Source organism: Poecilia reticulata, chromosome 20 (genome assembly GCF_904066995.2).
Source record: "Poecilia reticulata chromosome 20, P_reticulata-male-v2, whole genome shotgun sequence".
NCBI classification, from domain to species: Eukaryota; Metazoa; Chordata; class Actinopteri; order Cyprinodontiformes; family Poeciliidae; genus Poecilia; species Poecilia reticulata.
In genome coordinates, this window is record NC_088849.1 from 17,420,002 (window position 1) to 17,444,474 (window position 24,473).

At 42.0% G+C, this 24,473-nt stretch overlaps 1 protein-coding gene across 4 annotated transcripts in view; it reads right to left on the bottom strand.

Annotated features, from left to right (window-relative positions):
* Nucleotides 1-1,832: 1,832 nt before the first annotated feature.
* The window catches only part of dlgap1b (discs, large (Drosophila) homolog-associated protein 1b), a 111,758-nt gene continuing 89,117 nt past the window's right edge, over nt 1,833-24,473 (bottom strand). For 2 of the 4 annotated variants that reach the window (XM_008396753.2, XM_081601708.1), the window contains 6 exons: nt 14,022-14,395; nt 13,871-13,950; nt 9,299-9,720; nt 8,266-8,357; nt 7,384-7,536; nt 1,833-6,900 (listed from right to left, as the gene is read on the bottom strand). In XM_008396753.2, the coding sequence (XP_008394975.2) occupies nt 6,685-6,900; nt 7,384-7,536; nt 8,266-8,357; nt 9,299-9,720; nt 13,871-13,950; nt 14,022-14,395 (1,337 nt within the window). In that variant the 3' untranslated portion in view covers nt 1,833-6,684. Of the gene's footprint in view, nt 7,186-7,383; nt 7,537-8,265; nt 8,358-9,298; nt 9,721-13,870; nt 13,951-14,021; nt 14,396-24,473 lie in introns of all 4 variants that reach the window. The other 2 variants (XM_008396755.3, XM_008396754.2) reach the window with 2 other exon arrangements.

Below are 24,473 nucleotides of genomic sequence, written 5' to 3' on the forward strand. Positions count from 1 at the left end.
AATTTGGAGATTACATTTTCACCCTTTCAAGGTAAGCAGAAGGCTTTGAGTTAGACTGTTCTGTAAATAAAAACAAGGAATACAGGAGCACAGAAACAGCGTGGCACCCCTCATCTTTCTTTCCACGGGCATCCCAGGGTGTGAGAGGTTTTACGACAAGTCCTGTGAATTAGCATAATCCTGCATAAATTATCACGGAGCAAACTGCAGACGTCAACAGTTTCTTGCCAGCGGGGGCTGGTGCGTCTACATCTCAATGGCTCACCACAGGCAGAAAACGAAGGCTTGAACTGCATCATTCTGATCCCGCTGAATACTTTCCATCAATGGCCTTATCAAGATTTTGTTTATTTAACTTCAAAATTTATATCTAAAAAAATGTATACGTGTTTCACAAAAAAAAAAAAAAGAAACCAAAGATTTTTAAGTGAAGCTTATTTAGGAGATTATGATCAGTCAGCATCATACCTGTAGTAACTGTCTATTGGGACACTTGATTTAAATTCTGAAATATAAATCTCAGAGTTGAAAGTCGGGAAAAATTCATGTGTCACCAAAGAGTGACTTCCAGTTTGGAAAGTCAGTCAGCAGTCCCTGGGTTCCCCGAGGTCAACATCCCAGAGAGCTGGTGTACATCAGCAACATTGTCAAAATAGCTGAAAGCTCATTTTTTTCCCCCACTTCCAGCTAAAAATATATTTCTAACATGTTGAAAACAATTGTTTGTGTTAAAACTTGTCTTAATTCATGTAAATGCTGTTTTAAAATGTTTGAACTGCCACCATAGTTGCATTAGATGGATATTGACTAAGTCATGATTATTTACAATGATTATTTGCATGCAGAAAAAAAAATCAAAAATATAATTTGATGCTCTCTTTTTTTATAGCATGTGTTTTACTGTTTGTTCCACACTGCTAACTACCAGTCTCCAGAGTAAATAACCACAGACTCCTCTATAAAGGTTTAGTTTCCAAAGTAGCCCTCATATAAATTGTTCTATTTTTAAAAATTTCCAGTCACTTGAACATGCCATAAAACTAGAATTGTATTGACCCATTAGCTCAAAAATTTGCTTAATCCATTATTTCAAATATACTAAAAATGTGTAATGAAACAAAATAATTCCTCTTGTTCGAAGGATATAAATGATGCAATATTTTTTCTTTAGGTATGGGATATTAATTTATGTCTGGAGCTTAATAATAGACTTGGTACATACAGCTCTTGGAAAAGTATAACAGCAAACACTCAATTCTAGAGGAATCAGGATTTTGCATGGCAAAGAAAAATCTATCCTTGTTTTAAGTTTGCTGTTGATTAGAGATTAGAGATATTGGTTCCTGCGAGATCTCAACTAAAAATGCCTGGCAGTGTTTTAAGTCCCAAATGCTTTGGTGTAGGTGTTTACAATTTTTTCATGCTTTCTAAAATCTTTTACACCAATAAAAAAGTTTAAGGAGACTTTCAGGAACTGTAGGTACTAACCACCAAGTTGAAGCATGCATATGGTAGAAGACCTTGGCCCAGGGGGCACACAAAGACAACATCCTCCCAACAACCATCACAGCACAAACCCCTAACCCCAATTGTGACCACCGAGACCAACGTGCCTCCCTCTCAGCATGACTGATGTGCGAGTGACAAATCACCAGAAGCTGCGCTGTGTACGGGAGCATCAAGGCTAAACCGAGCCCGAGAGTGCCGTCTAATTATGGGGCTCTGCCCCTGCGGAAGGGGAAACGCCCAAAAACGGCCTACTAATCTGCTTAATTATATTCCAATTGAAAACACATGTGGAGACAGGGAAAGAAGAAATGAACCCAACAAAATAACAGCAATGACTCTTTTTCTTTAATGCTGATAAGAGCTTATACATGTGCCATAACATCAACAGTGTAATAACATAATTACAAAATGTATATCTGTTCAGTGTGTTGTTCACGTGTTTTAGTTTACATTTTACATAGGGAAACATTCATTTATGTACAAATATTTATCTGACCAACCACAGGTGCACCTCAAATTATAATATCGTCAAAAAGTTGAATTTCAGCTATTCGAATCAAAACGTGAAACTCATGTAATTTTACAATTTAAGTGATATTTAAAGCCTTTATGTCTCTTAATTTGAATGATTATGTCTTTCAGCTAATGAACGCCCATCATTTCAGAGAATCAAGTTTCTCAGAAAATTCTGCTGCTGGCCCACAGACCTCTTAACTCAAAACCTGGATGCAACTTAAAAATAAGAAAAAAAAAACTAAATCTCGACCCCAACGGACCCTTTTGTTTTGTTACTTTTTAAAAACATCACACTTCGAAATTTGAACTGGATAAAAAAATATTTGTTTTTGCTTTATGATGTAAAACATGCTGGAAAAAGTCAAAGTGCTTGAAGCTTTGGGTAATGCCATCGCTGAGAAGACTGCAGACATGATGATTATCCAACAGTTGTCACCGACAACTTCCACAAGAGCGATCTTCTTGTGGAAGAGAAACTCGCATTGAAAGTTCAGTGAAAAGTCAGTAAAACGCGTAAAGAAAAGTGAAAGAGTACACAGGTAACTGATGGCTTAAAGGTATCGGTGAAGCAAAGTCCATTCAAATATTCAATCACAGAAGTTTTGCTATTTTTGGCTGGCCAGGAAACCTGCCTGACCTGAACTCTGTTAAACTACAGAGACACCGGCAGTTCATGCAAAAGGAGCCCCAACCAAGTATTGAGTGTATATACACTGATGTACATTTACATTGCTTTCAGTAACCCTGATATTAGAAGTTATTTTTATTTGGTGTTATGCAACGTTAATACCAATTCAATTTTGGTTGAAATTGTAATAGTGTTAAGTGATAATCATCAAAACGAGTAGAAATAAAAGCTTGAAATATATCACTGCGTAATGAGTGCATATGAGTTTCACTTTTTAAACTGAATTATCAAAATAGGCAAAGTTTTCAAAGATATTTTAATTTATTGAGATGCTGGTGTACATCACAAGCTTCAGAAATGTCAAGATTGTTGCCCACAATTCAACATTCTGGTTTCTAGTTCCCTGCTATACGAGGAGGTTTATACTGATATGTTATACTAAAAAAACAGAAATAGAGGTTCTATCTTTTTTTTACCAGACAATTTAATGCAAATACAAGTATATAAAAAAGAAATGGAAAAAAACAACCTAAAATGGCCTTGACCGAATATATTATGTGTATTCTCTAAAATTTCATCCATCCAGCAAAAAGAAATACAAATTGTAAGATTACATCATCACTTCTGTCACAAATGACTTTTTTTTTTCTCAATGAAAACTTAAGGTAGCCGTTTTGTAAGGTAAAATAGCAGAATCAAATGTATTCCCGCATATTCAATGGCACAAACATCATCAGATCAACATGGACAACTAAATTGCACATGACATCCTGTTGTTCGGTTAGCTAAACTAATAAGAATGACTACAGGCCGGATCGGGATTGTCTCCACATTCAAGCAGCTGACTGAAATACCTTGTTACAGTTGAAGAAAGTCGGGTCAAGTGTCCCCAACATCAAAATTGTTCAGAATATGGCAGAAATTATTTTCAGTTTATGTGGGATAATCCTTATGAGAAGGATTAAACGCAACAAGAAATGGAACTTTGGGTCACATACAGTAGAGGTGCAGTTCAATAAATTAGATTAGCATAGAGACGCAATATGTAATATATATGTAATGCAGTAATTAAATGTTAAATTCATACAGGCATTCATTAGACACAGAGTAATATATTCCAGCTAATTTTAAAGATGACACTTTATAGGAAATTATGAATATTTTAGTTTGAATTTAAATATTTCACAAGATCTTTTTTTTCTAAAAAGATTCATCTACTTATAGCCTATGCAACAGTTTTTCCTTTCACTAAATTTCTCCTTAATATGCTTCAACCCAGGCAGCTTCTACAGAAATGAACTTTTCTATCTTGTGTAAATGCAACACTGGCAAGTCAAAATTTCCCCCTCTGAATGTGTAGAAAAACAAACTCTGGAATAAAATGATCAAATTTACTAAAATAAAAAACCATTGAAATATTTCACCCTGTGTGTAATTATTCCATGTTAAATTTTCAATTTGTCTGTAGTAAATTAACTTTTCTATGAAATTTGAATTTGCTGATTTACTAAAACACACTCACGTGAAGTAAGACACACAGTCACTCACAGTCACTCACTCACCCCCACACACGCACACACACACACACTCAACATGCCCCTCCCCCTGAGACTGCTGTTGTGCTCAACTATTGTAGTAGAAATTAAGGCTTATCACAGAAACAGAAGAAAAAACCCAAAAGGTGCCTTTCATGCAGACGAGCCAATAAACAAAACCCAAACACAGTATAAGGGCCGTATAGTTAGTGCATATTAATATTTATAATAATAATCACAATGTCAATAAACAATCACCCCTCCCCCATCAATAAATTAAACATGAATACAAAATATTAGAAATAGGATTCTTCTGTATGACCTTCAGTAATTGCTTCATTTGGAGGCAGAGATGCACACACAGTGAGGAGAAATAGTCCCTTTCCACTTCTCTAGACTCAATTATACCAAGACGTCTGTTGGCTAAAAATGACATTTAAGAAAAATATAGTACAACTACATTATAATGTACCAAATATCAGTATTTTTAGCTTAAGTCTGATATACAGGAGGTGTGTGAACACAATACTTGGTTAGGAATAAACCTAAAGAAAAAAAAAAACAAAAAAAAACGTCCACATGCGAGTCATGTTACGTTATACTTGTGTTTCCTTTTTTACAGACGTCTCACTGAGTTAAGATGAGACAGGACAGACTCCGTTTGTTGATGCTGCTACCTTGACAGTCAGGACTCTTTAGGCTCTAGAAAAATAGGAAGCACTTTTGAGATCTGAACGAAAGCACACACTCTTTATGACACTCAAACACACACAGATTTAAGCCTGTGGCTCCTTCAAATGAAGGACTGCAGTCCCAACCACTTGGCCTCATGTAGATCCAGCCTTTCGATCTGCTCCAATGAAGCCCAAAAAGACATCTAGTTGTGACAAACACACGGCCTTGCAAAAGTATTCAAATGTTTTGAACTGTTTTTAACGTCACATTGCAGCCGCAAATATTCACGTTTTACGTGATGGTGATGTGAATGGAAAACAATACACTTGTTTACAAACACTTTTCACGCAGAAATCTGAAAAGCGTGGTGTGATTTTTGTATTTAGCCCTCTTTATTCTGATACCTCTAAATAAAATTAATTAAAAATGAGACTTCACTCGTGTCTAATTGAATGTCAAATTGAATATGACTGTTCTGTAAGCCTTATGTTTGAAGTTTGTTAGATAACACTATAGCATACCTCTGGGGGAGCGGCAGAGTTCCAAAGCTCAGGTGTGAGAATCTGTCAAGTGGACAATGGTGTTTGAATGGAGATGGTTTTAGGTGAAACCCAAACGTTTCTGTTGCGATCTAGCCGCTTGTTTACACGTCTCTGGTGAGGAGACCTGGTCTTAAGAGGGGAACGTTCCGGAACACCCCCAACAGAGGTGTGAAGTATTCTGCAGGTGTGAAAGGGCACACGTGCAGAACGCACAGCTGCAGGATTTGTTCTACGTATGCACAGGCGATAACAGTAAAAAAAAAAAAAAAAGGAAGGTGGTTAGCGTTACTCAATCTTTTCAGTTTAAGACATCTTCTGATACGGCGATGTCTTAAACTGGTTCATCGTGTCAAAGCGCACACAAATTTCGACGCCACATAGAGACCTGCCACGACAACTGCAGCAGATTCAAGGCTTCTTGGCGGTGTCGTCTAAACAGTGATGCAGTGCCATCTAAAAGTGGAACTTTTCCCCAAACAACATCTAAAATACAGACCGTTTCCAGACGGCGGTCTTGTTTTAACAAAGTCTTAGGTGTGCACTTCCCAGATCGAAGCCAAGATACATGAGGTTGGGCAGAGATTGATGTACAGTACGATGATATTAATTCAAATACATATTGCACTTTTCAGATTTTCATTTTGGGGAAAAGTAAAATTGTGATTTTTTTTGTCTTTTTTTTTTTCACTTTATATTATGAAATAGAATTGTGAACCCACTTGTCCCACACTGAAACATGGCGGTGTCAGCATCATGCTGTGGAGATGCAACACACTACGCACGGCAGAATATTAACTCTGTAAACACGCAATTTTCACCGTGAAACATGGTGGGGAATGGCTTTTTTGTAAAAGCAATACTCCGTGCTGCAATATGGCATAAAATCAGAGTAAAACACTGAAATTGGTGATTGTAGTGTGACAAAATGTGTAAAAGTGCCAAGGACGTGATCTCTTTCTCATGTATATGAACAGAAGTGGTGTTTTTTTTTCTTTTGTTTTTTTAGACAAATCTTTGTGAGTGATGAACAGGATTGCTACATCGAAGCTGGGAAAAAGGAAATGAGCGTGAGATATATAAATAATTCAATAAATACTGTAAATGTACAATTCTTGTTCAGACACCCTCCACGGCGAGTGAGCCCACAGTGATCTGGAAAGTCGGCAGAAAAGGTGATTATATTAATGCTAGCACCCTAGCCTTACCATTCAGTGCTACTACAGTGTTTATGAAACAGTGTCGAATATTAGACGTGTAGGCGTACGCGCTTCCGTGTGTCTCAGAGTCTGGTCTGAGCCTCGGGAATATAGATCTCGATGCTGTCTGCGCTCTCAGTGGCCGAGCTCTGCCGCACCGACGCGGCACGTTTGGCAGCAAGCAAGCGTTTGCGAGCCTCCAGGCGCTGGCGCTCGGAGCTCTCCAGCGAGCGGTCCCTAGCCAGAGGTGGATGGCCCTTCAGGGGCTTCTTTGGCACAGGGGGGGGCATCCTTCTCTCCTGGACAGGGATGACAAACAGTCTTAAAGCTGGGATTCCTTTGGGGGCAGGCGGAAGCTAAAATAAGCAGGAAAGCTGCAAGTTTGTATGGAGGTTAATGCAGAGCAGTTGGCGGCATAATGTGAGAGCATGCAATCTCAAATGAGGTTATGGTTCACGGTGGCAGCCGTTTGCGTGGGGTAAGAGAGCACAATGGTGGCCTTTGTGTGAGGTAAAAAAGACCATTGGAGATGGACAGGCCCCAACGGTGCATGGCAGGTAGAGTGGCTTCTCAAAAGCAGCTCACTGTCAACAACGAGATAGAGCAAAACACACAAGACAAGTAGCGGCGTCAGGCAGGCAACACATATACACATGCTGCAACAAAGCTAATACGACAGCAGAGAGCATGCAAGGTTACTAACGCATTCCAAGTCCATGTCGGAGGCTAAAGCACTTTAAGATTTGCTCTGTGGATTTCATGTGTGCCACATGTGTGCGCACCTGAATTTCTGGGGGGGTCAGAGGTTTCCAGTTGTTGGCTTTGAGCTGGTGGAGTTCGTCAAACTTCAGGCTAATGTTCTCGATAGACAGCTGGAGCATGTCCCAGAAACCCGCCAGGTCCTGGGAGATGGGCCGCGGGTGTGCATTTGGATTCTGACGTATAACACATGAACACAAGCATGCAGACAAGTACTGTTTATATGCCTGATTACTCACAGCTTTGATTATTGGTTTTCCTACTGGCGCATATTTGAAGGAGGCGGCGTTTATCAGACACTTAAGCACCATACTGTAATAAGTGGAAAATGGGCTGCTTTACAGTATGTGTCTTGACAACTACATTACCCCTTGTTTTTCTTCAAGTGAGGATGAAGAAGCTATTTTTTTTATTTAATCTTTCACTTTTTAGGTTTTTTCACCTTACAGCCATAAACTTTAATGGAATTTTTGGACTCAACAAAAATTAGAATACATTAAAATGTTGTTTGTCATGAAGGAATATGAATACTTTAGGAAGAGACTATCTTCATGTCATTTAATAGACAGTTATACAGGGCAAAACAGAAAGAAAAACCTTTCATAATTTAGTTTCAATAACTAGTGTTTTTTTTTTTGTTACATAAGACTGTGCAACAAAGGGTATGGAGTTCTAAGCACGTACAAGTGTCTGAATTCAAAGATCCATCTTCATCAGGCTACTAGTTAAACTCAGTAAGATCTTTTCTATATGTGATAGATGAAAGAGATGGAATGTCTTCACTGGATGCATACTAAATGACTGCTAGTCTGGCCTGTCAGCATGATTTGTGCAGGATGATGTCAGTGTAAAGAGGGGGAGGGGGTTACAGAGGGACGGCATGCAGAGGATGAGGTGACACATACCAGATTCTCCTCACACAGCTCCCGGAACTGCTGAAACTTCTGGGACATCAGCAGCTGGGCACTCCCCACTGCACTGCGGATCTTCCCTAGGACTGCAGAAGAAAAAAAAAAAAAAGACACAGAAGCACATGCATGCACACACACACACACACGCACGCACGCAGACATACCAGACACACATGCACGCAATTCACAATGCAATTACTCACAGAGCTGCATACTGCAGGCATGCTGCACCACTTACAGAAGGGGAGGTGCATTGGAAATGTAACAAAAGGACGGGTGCTTTAGAGGATATAATCCATCCTGGAAAATTGAATATTTGCTTAAATTAGATATTTCTGCCCCATATTGCACACCATTTACCAGACAAGTTAAAATGCCACATTTAGAAGAATCAAAACCTGAGAAGGGGAGTAATGAATTGGCACTAAGTCTTCAGCTCCCTCGGGGTGTTTGTGTATGTGTGCGTGTGTGTGTGTGTGTGTGTCTGGTAGCGTGGGATCTGGGAAAACATAACCTTGAGACACCCTCCCTGTTCTCTGCGCTCTGTGAAAGAATCTCTTGCCTGGAACCAAAAACACTAGCTGCATAAGCAATGACATTTTCAGTATGGCATGAAATCAGCTGCGCCGTTAGGACAGGTATAAATACAGGGCCTCCTGCCTGGGGGCTTGTTTGTTCACACTGGTATGACCGTGCACTCGGGAGCTGCTCATGGGTTTCTTCAAGATCAAATACTTGCTCTGGAGCAGCACTGAGGGCTGCACTGTTTGGGTGGAAGATCATTACACAGACTAGAAGACACATGTGGGGCCGGGCCGGCAGTGGTCTATTGATAAGTATGCACGGTATGCCTGTAGAGGCCAGAGGGCCTGAGACAGGAACAAGAAGCTATTGTGGTCCAATACCATGAATGCCTGCACCCTCTAAATCTAGGGAGGATGCAATGATGGGAAGCCACATCTAATGCTACTGTACAAACTAATGTTCCTGTCTTTATTTGACATTTACATCAAATTATCCAACTTACCCTCATCAGGCAGCTCATTCTCCACCTCATCCTGCTCCATCTGTCGGCACCAGCCCTCCATACGCTCCGTCTCGGCTTGCAGTAGCTTGAGGAACCAGCGCCCGTCACGGGGGCACACTGACCTGCTCACGGCCTCCAGGGTCTCCACTGCTGCCGCCGGCTCGGGCACGCTGTCCATCCAGGGGTCCGGGGGAGGCAGGATGGATGGGTCGAAGCCCACCTCGCCGTACTCATCGGCGGCACAGGCGTGGTAGTGGTTCCCGGAGCCCTGGATGCTGACGGTGGAGGTGGCGGCGTCGCGGGAAAGCTGGCGCGGCATGGTGGCATACTGCCGCAGCGGGAGCTCAGGGGCATCAGCCGGGTCATCGAGGTCGGCCTGCACAGCTGTGGTCACGCTGTTGGACCGGGTCATCCTGCGGTGACTGCAGACAGATGCAGAAACAAGGTAAGGCATTAAGAGTTCATGGAGTACCTAGCAAATGTATTCTTACCCCTTGATCTCTTTAAAGGTTTTACCATGTTGGAACCATAATAGTATTTTCTTGAGATTTTTATGTGACAATCACAAAGTGGTGGATTATTGAAAATTGGAAGAAGAAAATTTCTACATGGTTTTCAATATATTTTAGAATCCAAAATCTGAAAAGTGTGGTCTATATTCTAAAGATATTATGTAGAAGATGCAGCAAACATAAAAGAATGTGCTATGGGTCAGATGAAAAATCAGTTCCACTCCATGTGACCCTAAGCACAGCACTCTTACTGTGAAACACGGTGGAGGCAGTATTCTGCTGCTGGAATCATTTTTCCTCTTGTTTGCCATGCATCATTTTTATGTTTTCTACACAAATATGGATTTGTGCTACTCTGTTACATTAAATCCAGATGAGGGAGACGATGGTTAAGTGACACCAAAATGCGAGACTTTTTGACCTCCATCAAACATTACGAAACATGACGGTGGCGAGGTCATGCTGTGGAGACACAAAACCTTATACTGCACGTGTGTATGTGTGGTGGAATGTTAATATAGGAAATCGCACATCTCTTTGGTGGCTTCTCACAAAAAATAAAAATAAAAATCACAATAAAACTAAATTGATATTTGAGGTTCTAACATAAAATGTAACAATGAAGAGGTGTGAAAACTTTGGGAAGGAATAGTTTGTGCCTTCCTCTTCTCATGCTGCAGCCAACTCATCAACACGGAGCTCCTGGAGGGGCTGCCGAGAGTGAAAAATTGAAATCACCATCACAGCGATCTCGCCGCAGATAGTGATGAATAGCTTTTGTAGTGCCGATCGTTTTAAGCGCATTTGTGTTTGTGTGCGTGCGTGTGCACATAGGTAGTGTTTTGTCACCTGTCTCATTCAGGAGCAATAGTGTGTGCAAACATCTGTCACACCGCACAGGCTGCTGCGGAGCCGTTGCGCAAACAGCGTACAAGGCTTGAAAAACACCCTCATTCACACACCTGGGAGGCTGCGGTGTAATGTTTGGCTCTGAAGCGCTGTGCCACTGCCTGCCAGGCTTTGCGAAGCTCTCCACACAACGCGACTGTGAAGCCACACACACACGTAGACAAAGTGCTGCTTAACAGACCAGTAATGAACAATGTACAGGAGGGATGCGGGCGTTAAAGGTTTGCATGGTCGCAATGGACGCACCAGTGACTCAGTAGCCAAGTCTGTTCAAAGCGCTCTGACCCAAACACGACCACAGTGTTCTCACACAAGAACCTAAGCTTGACCTGCCCGTACGATCGACCAGAACTCCCATCACCCCCGCCTCGGCCCCATCTCCGGATGAACACTCCTCCTCCAGAAGCATTCATCTTTAGTCCCCCCCACCTCCTCTCCCTCATTCATCCCTCCTCTTCTGTGAGCAAGAGCAGGAGAGCAAGACCTGGGGGAGTGGCAGAGCGCAGATCAAACAGCGTGTGTGTTTGCGCTTCGTGTGTGCGTGCAGGCGGCCCTGGTGTGTGTAAGTATGTGTGAAGAGCAGTTAAAGAGTGACTGCAGTGGGCAGGTGTTCACTTCTAATGACTTCAGCTGAATTTCTACAACTTCCTGCAGGGGAAGAGAGAGGCGAGGCAAAGCACGGCCTAGACAGGTAGGTGTATTGATTAACAGGAGGCCAAGAACGAGAGAAAGAAAGGCTTTTAAGGAGAAAAAGGCAATAAATGAGGACAACATGTAAGATTTTTACCCAATATTTTCACATGCATTTGTTTTACAACCAGAATTTTCAATATATTTAATTGGGAAACCAATAATTTACACTGCACATTACTCTGAACATGCCACTGTAGGTGTGAAACACGGAGGTGGTAGTATGATGCTGTGGTAATGCCTTACTCACACTTGTAGAAAACATTTAGAGAGTTGGGTTGTTTTAACTACCCCCTTCCCCCAACCCCATAAGACATGAAACTAGATAGTAATAAGGCTTGTTTCCAACTCAGAAGCATGGTAAAAGGATATAATTTGGCATCAGATTAAATATATCAGATTAAATTTAGAATTGAGATTAAATTAAACCCAGAATAATATTGGATTGGGTTTATCTAGATCCTCTGAATACCAGATTGGCTTTAGTGATATATATTTTTTTTGTGGCATTTACGCCAAATCCAGTTCAAGAAACGTGGGTCCAGCTTGAAACCCAATATAAGTATCTTAGAGGTCAAAAAGCCATAATATGACACCTTTTTTCTTTTTTGATTGACTTCGTCTTTGTTTTTCATTTTTTATTAAAATGATGGGTGAGTTGGACAAGTTGTGGTGATCAAACCAAAAATAAAGGCCATAAAATAAACATAACTAAATGCAAGTGGCTCCTCATCTTCAGACAGTACCGATTTGATTAATGAAACAATTAGTGAAGCCAGAAAACTTAAAATGATTTTTCCACACCAAGTTTTTTATGCACTTATCCTGATTTTGAAGACTATACAGTTCTGTGCTTCTCCAGGCATTTTCAGACAGTGTAGGAACCATGTAAATACAAGGCAAAGAAGCCAAATTTGTGTCTGTAATGTGACCAAAAGGACGACTAGTTCAACTGGCATTAATACTTTCAACAGGCACTGTAAACAAAAAGAGGTAATTGATATAAGTTGGATTTTGTACAATTGCTTAAATCACAAAATATTAGAAAAAACGAAACATTAGTATTAAAGTAAAACGGAAGAACTGAGTGACTGACAACAGAACAACACATCCGGAAAGTGACAGCTGAAAGCATGAGATTCCTTGTTGTCTTCTCAGCTTAAAGTCAAATGTCAATACCTTAGTCAGTAAGGCAACAATGAAAAGGCAGCTGCCTGTTACAAACACATTTCCTGACTGTGGCTTAGTCACTGCAGAGCTCAGACTGCAAAGCCATCTGCCACCAAAACGTCTAAACCCTCTCCTGAAAACTCAACACGCTGCTGTTTTTCAGCATGTTTTAAAAGATCCTCCACAAAGCTGCTATGTCGTACTGAAAGAAATAAGCGGGTAAGTTGGAGCATTTCCAGACATTTTAGAAGGGAAAAAAAGTCTACCACTTTGGTCTGTGATTTTCATTTTTTATTTCTTTTTTTTTTTTACATTTCTTGAATCTAAAACACCCCAAGCAAACCAAGAAAGTAGGTGCATGCCAAAGGGTAAATAGTTTATATAAACCACAAAAAAAATGCAGCTCAACTAACTCTAAACATTAACCGAGAAAGAAAAAGAAGGGCTCTGTGCTGCAAAACATCCCACGCTGCCAAGACAGACTTGAAGGTGTCTGCATGAGTTAATATTTGGCTTGGCGACTCATGGAAATCCGAGCTTGGCTGATCAGTTGAGACCTAGTCTTTGAGGAAATCCCCTCACATTCTCAGACACTGTTCAAGTGTGCATTTGAAAAGAAAAAAAAAAAGAAAAAAAGAAAGTGCTGGACTCAGCTCTCCCAGGGATCTTTTTAGTATAGCTGATCTCTTTGAAATCTAGAAGTTAACAGCACCTTGACAACAGAGGTAAAAAAAAACAAACAAAAAAAAACAAACAAAAAACTTGTACCGGTCACTGAATGGAAGTTCACTGTATTGACGGGGAGAACACAAGTGGACAAAGAGTGACAAACGGTGTGCAAGCTGGGCTGCTAGTCCCGAAACCGAGCAAGAAAGAAACTCTGTGTCTCTCTGAGGCAAACAAACCCAATAAAACACCCTCCCTCTGCTTTCTCTCTCCTCTGTCCTAAACATACACAAACACAGAGCCTCAAAGTTGCCTGAATCACAATGTGTTGAGCAACAGATGGCTGTCAACTCTTCCCCCTCACCCTTCTCAGCTCGTCCCACATCCTCTAGCCCAGCTGTCGCTTGGGGCCCCTGGATGAGGGGACTCTGACGCCAACCTCCCCTAAACTGGGGACAGCTGCTGAGGAGTTGTCAGTGTGAAAGGAGGGGTGGGAGTCAGAAGCTTGCAGCCCACGCCACAATCCCTATCTGCCTAAACAGGCCCAGTCCAAACAGACCATGCCTCCCCTTAGGCTGATCCGGCTTCTCTCTTTGTGCCCCCACCCCACCCCGCCCCAACTCACCATCGGTCATCCTCCACCTGAATTCCTATCGACTGGAATTTCGATTGCTCGTCTGTTGGCCCTCCTTCCTCCGGGTCCACCTAAGAAGAGGGAAGGATCTGTCAACACAGCAGCCACGTTTTATTTTCAAACGTTTTCGCTTTCTTCAGACCTGAATCCCGATGGAGAGGCACTTTCTGAGCGCTTCTCTCTGCGCCTTGGTGTCGGCCGTGACAGAGGTGGTTGCCGTGGCGGTGATGGTGATGGTGCTGTTGGTGACGTGCTGGCTGGCGGGGCCGTGTACCTGAGCGTTGGCCGCCTCGATGGCCGCCGTCAGGGCTTTCATGCTGTCGATGCTCTCCGTGGAGTTGGAGAGCCCCTGTTGGGAGCTGATGCCGGCCCGCTGGCTGGAGCCTCCATCCATGTATGCGTCCTGGGCTGACTCGGTGCTGCTCTGGGCCGTTATGGAGATGAACGGTTTGGACGGGGTGGTCCTTGGCGGCACAGGTGGAGGCGTCTTTTTGTATGTAGTGATGCATGATGACACTGCAGAAAAATAGCAGGAAAAAAAAACATTGATATCTGGAGAATGAATCAAAAGCATATTTCACGTACTGACAGTAAATAAAACCGTAAGGTAATGAGGCATAAAAAGCTTTAAAATAAACTTTACATTAGATTACATTTGCATAGTCTCAACTTCTTTGGTGGTGAGTTTATTTAAAATGAGCACATTTATGCAGTGAGTGTGTATATGTGAAGAAGGAAAATCAAAATCTCTGGTTTAACCTCTTAAAATTCTCTCTTAAAATGAAATAATTGTCCTAAGTGTTTTGATGTACACTGTACTTATTATGTTAATCAGTGTCTATGAATTTTTTCATCATGATCTGTGATGCCCTATTTTCCTAGGGTGTATTCACAATGTGAATAGTCCATTCCCTATTGTGATTCCTCAAAATGGGAAAAACAAGAGAAGCTTTCATTCAAATATATGATTTGAATGAAATCAATGAGACACACTGATTGGCCTTTATCTGTCAAGAACTGATTTAGTTTATGGAGATAGCACATATGAATCCAAGTAGCTTCCGCAATGTTAATTGCATAGGAACTGTTAGAGGAGCTAACAATCGCGATGCTATTATATTTTGTTAAAACAATTACATGATGCTAGTTCCAAAGCTTTTCTGCATCTATAGTCCAAGTGTTGTAGTCACGTTAACAGTAGATTAGGGGCAACTTTGACAAATCGGAGATGCATCTTAAAATAGGATTAACATGCAAGCGACTTGACCCACTGATCTAAATGGTTAAGCTCTCTGCAAGCTGACTGTATCTAAAACAATTTGGTAATGCTGACAAAATGTTTGCCTGCTGATGAATCTGTCTGTTGTTTGCACAAGTAATTACCACAGAGGTTAATTGACACCGCGAAAAATCAGCAACAGAGATCTATTCAACCTGAATAAATATCTTTTAAAAAAATATATAATGAGAGCTGTCTTCTGTAACACGCTCATTCTTTCTGTTAGCATTCCCTCCTTCTCATGTTACAGCTACAGGTCGTGTACAGACAATGGAAGCTCTCACACACCCTGACTCAGAAGCTCGTCTATAGAAACGCTCCAGCAGACAAAGAAAACACAGCCTGTCTGTGGAGAGACCAAAATGGACATCTAACAACATTATGACTTGGAATCCCCTCTTCCTGTAACGGTGCTGTCATCAAAACTAGGTCGCGCTCTCTCTGTGCTCTGCGGCAAAAGTAGGCCAGCGGGTTTCCTGGCTCTCTTTTAATCCCTGTAAAAGACAAACATCCTACCCTGGTGAGATTGGCGCTCTGCATGCAGCAGACAACCTGTTGTCAGCCACACCCAGCGCCAGTAGCCGTGTCTAAAAACTATTAGAGTCGAGGATCTTGTTTGCTTTGTGCCCCTGACATACTGGAGGAGAAGAGAAGAATGACTTCATCCTGATTTTGATTTGCCTGAGTCATCTGCCGCCTCCAGCTGCAGCAGTGATTGGATGATCCCAGACAAGAGTTCAGTCAGACCTTGACAGGCTGGAAATGTACCTCCGATGATCTGCACTGTGCTGAGATCATGTTTGACAACGTGAGTGTCTTTAATGACAGCATAACAGAAAAAAAAAAGACCATGTATTCACGTCAACAACTGAATGTCATCTGCTTGAAATGTGAGTAGGAAACTCAACTTGAACAATTAGAGGATGCATAAAGTAAGCAGGGCTGCACAGTGGCTCAGTTGGTAGAGCTGTTGCCTTGCAGCAAGAAGGTTCTGGGTTCGATTCCCGGCCCCAGTCTTTCTGCATGGAGTTTGCATGTTCTCCCTGTGCATGCATGGGTTTTCTCCAGGTACTCCAGTTTCCTCCCACAGTCCAAAAACATGACTGTCAGGTTAATTGGCTTCTCCAAATTGTCCCTAGGTGTGAGTGTGTGTGTGTGCATGGTTGTGTGTCCCGTGTGTCTCTGTGTTGCCCTGCGACAGACTGGCGACCTGTCCAGGGTGAACCCCGCCTCTCACCCGAAACGTTAGCTGGAGATGGGCACCAGCAACTCTCCCGACCCCATTAAGGGACAAGGGTGCAAGAAAATGGGTGGATGGATAAAGTAAGCAGGCCACAAAATGATTATTCTGAAAGCACATAGCGTCTTTAAAAATGAGTTCAGAGTGTGCGTTATTTGGTTTTTATGTGGTACACCAACAACACCGTAACACATTGTTGTGAAGTAAAAGGAAAATAATATTTCAGTCGATTTTTTCTGCAATTACAGTTGCAAGTATTTTGGGGCATCTCTACCAGATTTTTACATATAGAAACTGAAATCATTTTCTATTATTTTTATTTTTTGAAAAATAAGGCTAAGTCAGATTAGATGGAGTATGTTGACTGTACCAGGGTAAACTCTGTTGCAGCCTCAAACCACCAGCATTGCTCTGTTTACCTCCATCCATCTTCCCAGCAACACTCTGACCAACTAGCCTGTCTGTGCCGAAGAACCCGCAGCATAATGACTCTCTCAACGATGACTTTGTCCTAACAACTTTTCTGTAAATCCCAGATTTGTGTGGTTGATGGCTAGCAGTTGTCCAGTAAACAGATACTCCAAACTGAGAAGTAGACCTTTGAAGTTCATCCACAGTCACAAACTCTAATTTATGCTCAGCCTGTCAGTGTAGGTGGATGATCATGTCTTGGTGGATTTTTGCAACTGCGTCACACGCTGCACTAACAGAGACAACAAAAGACCCTGGAGATGTTCAAACTTTGGGAAATTGTTCTGTAGCCTGATCTCCGCAACTTCATGCCCTAACCACGTGGTGTGCTACTTGGTCTTGGTCTCGCCGTTTGTTCGCTAATGTTCTCCAACAAACCCCTGAGAACTTCAAAGACGAGCTGTATTTATGCTGAGAATAAATTACACACAGATGGTCTCCATTTAATAAGTAATGATTGCACTCGGTTACATCTGATTTTATTCAAGGTTATTAAAAATCAAAACACGCCTCAGAATTTAACAGGTAAAAAGATTGGAGAACCATCAATCATTTTTATTTAACTTCACATGTATATGCAGTACTTTGCGTTTTTCTACCAAAATACAACGCATGGAAGTTTGTGGTTGGACAGTAGAAACATCTTAAAAAGGAATACGAATATTTTTTGTTAAGCACTGCAACCGCCCTTTAGGTAAAAATTGGAGAGGGAAAAAAATCCCCCTGACAAAACACATGCAGATGCACTGAGGGAGAGGTCCTGCCCCTATCAACCAGGAGGTTCAAAGGATAAAATGTCAGCTGCTTTCAGACAATCTATCCCCTGAAGTAATCTAAAAGTCACACATGAGGGTGTGTGTGTGTGTGTGTCTGTGCACTCCTCTCGGGCCCTCAGAAGAGTTAGAGGGTTTTCATCCGCTCAATAAAGCACTATATGAAACCGGAGATGGCAGGGTAGCGTCCCACCTAGCTGTCAGGGCAAGAGCCAGGGACTCCAGAGAATGACAAGCGGTTTCGAATGCTAAGGCAGGTTAAGTAAACACACAGAAGAGTCTGGACAGGCCCACGTACACATGAGAAACACTTATAACACTGACACAAGCCAGCGTAATGTTTCAGCCTCTCAACATCAAGACGTAGGTGGGGGGTAGTGCAGACTTCCTGTCCGTGAAAATGCTCTCCATCCATCAGGAGGCGTCGTCAACAATGTGCTGGTCTGTGCAAGGGACTATGTTGGCGTTTTAAGAAGATTCCACTGACGAAAACAAGCAAATCCCTAAATTTGTTCCGGCCTGACTGAAGTGAGAGGAAAACAACTGTCTTGATAAGACAAGGGGCAGGGAGAAAGGGGGGGGTTGGTGAGGTCAAGCTTCCCATAGTTTCCACCGATATGACAAAACAGTTTGGTTCTGTTGCAGAAATGAAGGCGCTGGGAGAAGCGCGCTACACCCAGACCTCCCACGTGCAGAGACGGTCAAGGACAGAGCAAAACAGGAATGTGACACAGGATTCCATCAAATCCTCTCATGATAATTAAGGAAAGATCTCCTCACCTAATAATATCAAAGACCAAGCAGGAGAGAGTACTTATTCTCTTGCATGGCACAGAAAAGGACAGCGTTCCCACTTCGTGGAAATGGTCTCGAGGAATTTCAGCTCGTTCCCCTCCTCCCTCCCCCCCCACCCTCACAGAGGTAGCTGCAGCCTGCTGTGAGCATTGTCATCCCAAAAGGGGAGAGGAGTTTGTGAATGACAAAATTCTAGTGTCTCCCTGCCAAATCTCGTTTTATTTGACAAATGCTTCAAAAGTCTCATGCCGACAAACTGGTGTGAATAGTGGCTTGTTTTTTTGTTTTTTTTTTCTTCTTTTTGGCAAAGCACTCTCCCCTCCCTTGGCTTTGATAATATCAAAGAAAGCCTTCTTCCCTCCCCCGGGACAAAGCGGCCTCCATTCATTTTTTTTCTAGCCTCAGCAACAAAAACAGAACTTGCCAATCCTGGAGCCCACCTCTTTATTTGACTCACAGATTGCTGTGTCCCACTCCGTGTGTCTGCCTAGGTGTGCGCCGTTTCCTTTGTTTTAATCACTGTGCTCAGATTGAAGGCAGACAGCTGCTTTGTAACCTCCAATCTGTGGATCTGTGATAGGCCACTTCAAAGAGCAGATGGTTTGGTTTAAGAGGGCTGGCTGAGTTGGTGGAGGAGCGAGTGAGCTCCCCCGTGCGGAGGCCAAGGGGAAATCCACTGCTAGCCAAACAAATGCAAAGATAAAGAAAAGGGGGTTGGATGGTGAACGACTGACAGCTGAGCCCAGCTGCACTGTGTTCGGGGGTGAAGGTCTGTAGAGGGGGGGGGGGAATCAGAGAGGGGGAAAAACTGAAGTAGACTGAAGAAATAGAGGAACAGGAGGGATGAGGATAAGTTACGGCACGGCTCTGTCTGCTTGCTCTTTCGTCCATTTTTCTGTCTTCTCTCTTTTTGTCTGTCACACTCCCTCGCGCAGGCTCCCACTGTGAACCAGCTGGAGTCCTTTGTAACAGTGTCACCATGGTGAAACACAGCAACACAAGGTTTGCCAGTAGGCCCGGTGTTGTACCAGCAGCAGGCAGAGGAGAGCTTCTGTTGGCCATTTGGGACACCACTCCGAGCGCCAACCAACAAGAAAACACAGCAGGAACGCCGGCCTGGCAGCCAGCAGAACACCGACGAGAAATAAAACGGAAAGCAGGATACACCAGCGTGTCTCATGCCTTGAAGCATCCGCTTTGTGAAGCCGATTGCTAAAACTCTCCCAACCAGTTTGTCTTGGATGCTAGTCAAAAAAAAAGAAAAAAAAGGCTTGTCCTTTTTCTGGGGCAGCTTCACAGAATGACAATGACGTTACAAGGTTCACACTGTGCAACATTACACCATTGTTGTGAACAGAAAGGCAAAGAGCACCACATGACAGATGCTACTTGATGAGTTTATTGTTGCCTGGGTGCAATCACTGGTATGGATGTGTAACAACGCCTCAGACGTAAATTCAGTAGAGTTATTTAATGTTGAATATTATGATTGATGAGAAATTTGTGTTTTTCTGTTTTTCTGGAGTATGAATGTGACATGACATTTATAGTACTGGCATTCCAAGAAGTAGCACTTCTTGGAAAGAAAGGACAAATGAGCATGCCATTCAAGTTAGGAAGATGTGTGCTGATCTTCAGAAATCAGGAAACAGACCTTTTTCCCATACAATACTACCCTGCTGTCAGTGCTGATAAGGTAAATGTAAGTCCTCTTTACCTCCTAAGGCAAGTAAAGAGGGCTTACTCATTTGTAATAGAATCCTACAAGTGAGTGGCTATTTTTTGCTTTAGCCATTTTCTGACGTCAACACACGTCTGAATTACTTGAATGGCAAGTTCTCCTGTCTTTCCTATTTTGAATGGTGGGCTACTACGTCATGTCATGTTTATAAATCAAGAAAAAAGCAGGTCAGGGATTACAAAAGTAAAAAAAATTACCAAACACTCTGATCAATTTACAAAAGTAAAATATATACTAAAAAAAAATAAATATTAGCTACATTTGTCATACAATAATGTTATCCAGTACCACCATTTTTTTTTCTCAAAAGAAATACTTGTCAATGTGTGATCAGTTTTCCCAGACTAAAAAAATGCACTCAAATTAGAGGATTTTCGAAAAATGTTAAAAGGAGTTTTATGTCTTTAATTCACAAGCACAGGAAAAGCCCCCCTGAATGCTGTATACAATAGTCCCTTTAAAAGGAACCTACTGACAGCTCTCTGAGCCACCTGAAAGTCCCTCTGAAAGCCTCATGTCAGTCTGCAACTCTTAGCCTGCAGGGGTCAGAGGTCACAGTAGAGGGTTTCTGCTCTCCAGATGCCTGAGATCTCAAACACAATAGCTCACTGTGTGCGCCTATGTGCATGTGTGAGCATGAGGGGAAGGTGGCAGTCTGAGAGGGCCTTTTAAAGGGAGTATATTTAGCATTTGTGAGCGATGGTTGGGGAGGAAGTTATAAACATCCTGTGCTAACTTTTGCACTTTTTTTTTGTTTCCTTCTTTGAGATAAACTACAGCTTGCATTATCACTGCAAAGCTTTGGTTTGTATGTAAGTGCAGTGTCATCTGACAGGCAACGATATCAACAAAGCTGGGCTGGCCTTTCTGACACAAACCTGTGTCAATAGCGGTCAACTGCCCCGCCAGGCTATTCAATCTCTGAGATAAGAGTGTGTTTACAACTGTCGGCTGCCACTAAATATGGGAGCCAACTGTGTGGTGTTAAGCAACAGATCCACCTCACTTAACCTACTTTCCTATGACCCAAGTTAAACTAAAAGCCATGTTACCTCCATGCTTCTGGCTTGAGGCTCTCCACGCCAAGTATAGCGATGAGCTGAATTTCACAGTTTGAATCAAATTGTTTTCAGGTTGACTTTAGCGCAATGTCTAAGTTTTATTAGTTTATGTAAACATGATGTATGCAGATGATTGTTTGACAGTCTTTAAAATTAGCATTACTTTACTGCAAGTTGAAACAGTACCCACTGGCAGCAGAAAAGGTTGTAGTTAAATCTTTGATGCAAATCTAGAAATCTGGAATATTCTAAATACTGTCATAAAGACTTTTCCTACATGAAGGTAACAGTGTCTTACTACACATTGTGGGATGAATCTCCACTGGAAATGGATAACGTTAGCGTCATCAGAAGGTACTAATACTGATAAACTTCTATTATCAGTATTTGACAGCCATTCAACTTTTATTGTAATTTGTTAAGAGTTAACTTTGGAATTATTATCCAACAGTGTGAAAACTCCCTACTACTTCCTATATCGTATACTTTTGCACCCACAAACAATTCTAAGAAATATTGCAAATGTTGCACAAATATTATTCAATATAATATTTTTTCTTAATATGACTTGCACCAAGTGTTTGTTCTTGCAAAGTTTTCCCAACATTTGGCATTTGCAAGAAAATCTCTGGTTAACTTTAGCATAAGATAAAATCCAGAAGATCTGATCCCCAGATATCAGTACAGGCAAATTAAGCGGCAGCGGAGACTACATGTTTCCAGTGGTGATTCTCTGCCAATGTCTCTGGCTAGACCTCACTTCATGAAGGGGTTTTCACATGGCAGACCTGCTCTGTCACAGCTCCAGGCCGCTTCGCATTGTTCTCCACTCCTCCTTGGCAACGGCTTTTCCCTGACTAGCCCATAACTATGTGGAGAGACACATCAGTCTTCTTTTACTGTTCAAAAGACCTGCCTTCAGGGGACGCGGAGATGGAGAGAGAAAGAGAGAGAGCATAATCATTTAAAGGGGAGAAAAAAGTGAGAAAAGGTAGAGACAAAAAGAGAACGGGACAAAGGGGTTAGTTGGCCGTGCCGTTTCCTTCAGCTCGTGTACATTCCAGCAGCCTTGTGGGGCATAAACTTGAGGTTTAGCCAAAACACTAAAGCAAACACACCCACACATCTCACGCATGCTTTCACTAGTCTCATTTCCCAAAGCATTGCTCACCGACTGACTGATACTTTAAAAGCACGACTGTCTCACTGTGCTGAGTGACACATCAGATGTGTCGGCAGCAATTCCAGTGGCAACTGCAAGGAGTCCAGCATAGCTGAGGGCAAAATCATGTAGCTGGAAGAAATCAGTCAGTCATTAAACGAAACTGGATTTGTGACTGAGGCTGAAAAAGGTCTTTGAATATATAACTAGTTAACGGCAAGCGAGTTTTGATGAACACACTTTTTTGGGGGGGGCGTATTTTAAGTTGATGACACAAAGCAATTAGAGTAAAGTAGAAAAGTAAAAAATAACCAGAACACCAACAACTCCTCACTGTCTTGAAGCAGCAAACACAGCTGTGGCCATACATCACTGTCCACTAGGGATGAAACAAGATCTCAAAAGATTAAAACACCACTATTATTCTCATCAAAGTGAAATCTGCTGCTGGTGTGCTTATAGGAGCTGATGGTTATGTGTTTTAATGTTTGAGCCTCTTATCTTGAAGTAAAAATCTAAGTAGTTGTGTTCCGTTAAATCTGCTCTGTTGTGTTGACATTGTCACTTGAGAAAGACTGTTTGTAGAGTTGGCCATTCACACTCTGTTAGAAAAAGCACTGAAGAAGCTATTAGCACTTTTAAGTCTTTGAGTAGGAGTATGTCGGTAGCGACGGCGGCAAGAGTTTTTCCCGTTAGCACTAGGTTGTCCGTTCCAACCCTCGCTTCTTCTGTCTTGGTCGATATGTTCTTGGGCAAAATCCTTCACCCACCTTGCCTGCTTGTAGCGGTCAGAGGCAACCTCATTTCTCTCCAACTGTCCCAAGGGCAGCTGTAGCCACACTGTAGCATGCCACCACCAGTGTGTGAATGTGCGCGAGAACGTAGCTTTAAGTGTTTTGGAGTTGTCTGGGCTAGAAAGGGACAGATTCCTTATAAGGGTTCTAAATAATGAATGCATCCAGCTTACAGGAGATAAGAAATGTTTAACTTGCCAGAATAAGATGAAACTAACAATATTTTGCGGAAAATTAAGAATGACACTTTTGTTGTAGCCATGTCAGCCTTTTTTTTTTCTTTTGGAGGGGAGGGGGGTTAAAAAAGGATTTCAACTGTGTCTACTAAATACGACTTTTCAGAAAACAACTATTTTGTTCAGCTAACTATTTTTATTGAAAGGAGGAGCTGCACAACAGCAGTTTAATTTCTTTTAGATCACTGAAATAGATCTTAAATTTTGCAATTTGATGCGTCACAAGAAATACTTATGAAAAATAATATGAATGACATTATGAAATATTTCAACCTCTTCAAGACAATTCAATATTCTACAAATATTTTTGTAATATTTTCTTTCCACCTCAACCACCTTGTGACTGTTCAAATTCTTGCTAAAATATCGGTCTCTTAACTCGTTACCCAATATCGTGTACAAGCTTGTCTTGTCTACTGTTCACCAGATATAAATCCTAACAGTTTTGTAGCAAGGTGTAGAAACCCCCCCCCAAAAAAAAAAAAATTAGCACAAACCTCTGAAATAAACCACACGTAAGAGGCGCAAAGGAATCAGCCTGAAGGGCCTGAACACAATGCTGATGTCGTGTCATTACATGAAAGATTGCTGCGCTCGCTGCAGCTGTTATTTACATATAAATGCAGCAGAATGTGGTCAAAAGTTCACTTCTTTCAGTCTTCTGCTGAAATCTCTCTAGGGACTCGCAACAAAAGACCAAAAGCAAAACCTGCGTTTTAAAATTTCCAAAAGAAGACAGTTTCATTTTGCAAGTGCGCCGAGTTTACTTTTTGAGGAATGTAGTAAAACATCAGTGTCGATGACTTTTTTTTTTTCCCCCTGTTGCATTCCTTTCTCTCTCTCTCCCCCTGTTTGACGTTCTTTGTCCTGACCACTTGCACATGGAGCAAGGTTGGAGGGGGAGAGACACTAGCAGCCTAATCCACTGCCAGAGGCACACTTAAGCCATCTGAGCCCAAAACCAAACGTCAGGCCTTCTATGAGAGAGGAGGCGATGCGAGATTGGATGGTTCGGAGAGAGAGGAAGAGGAAAACGAGGGAG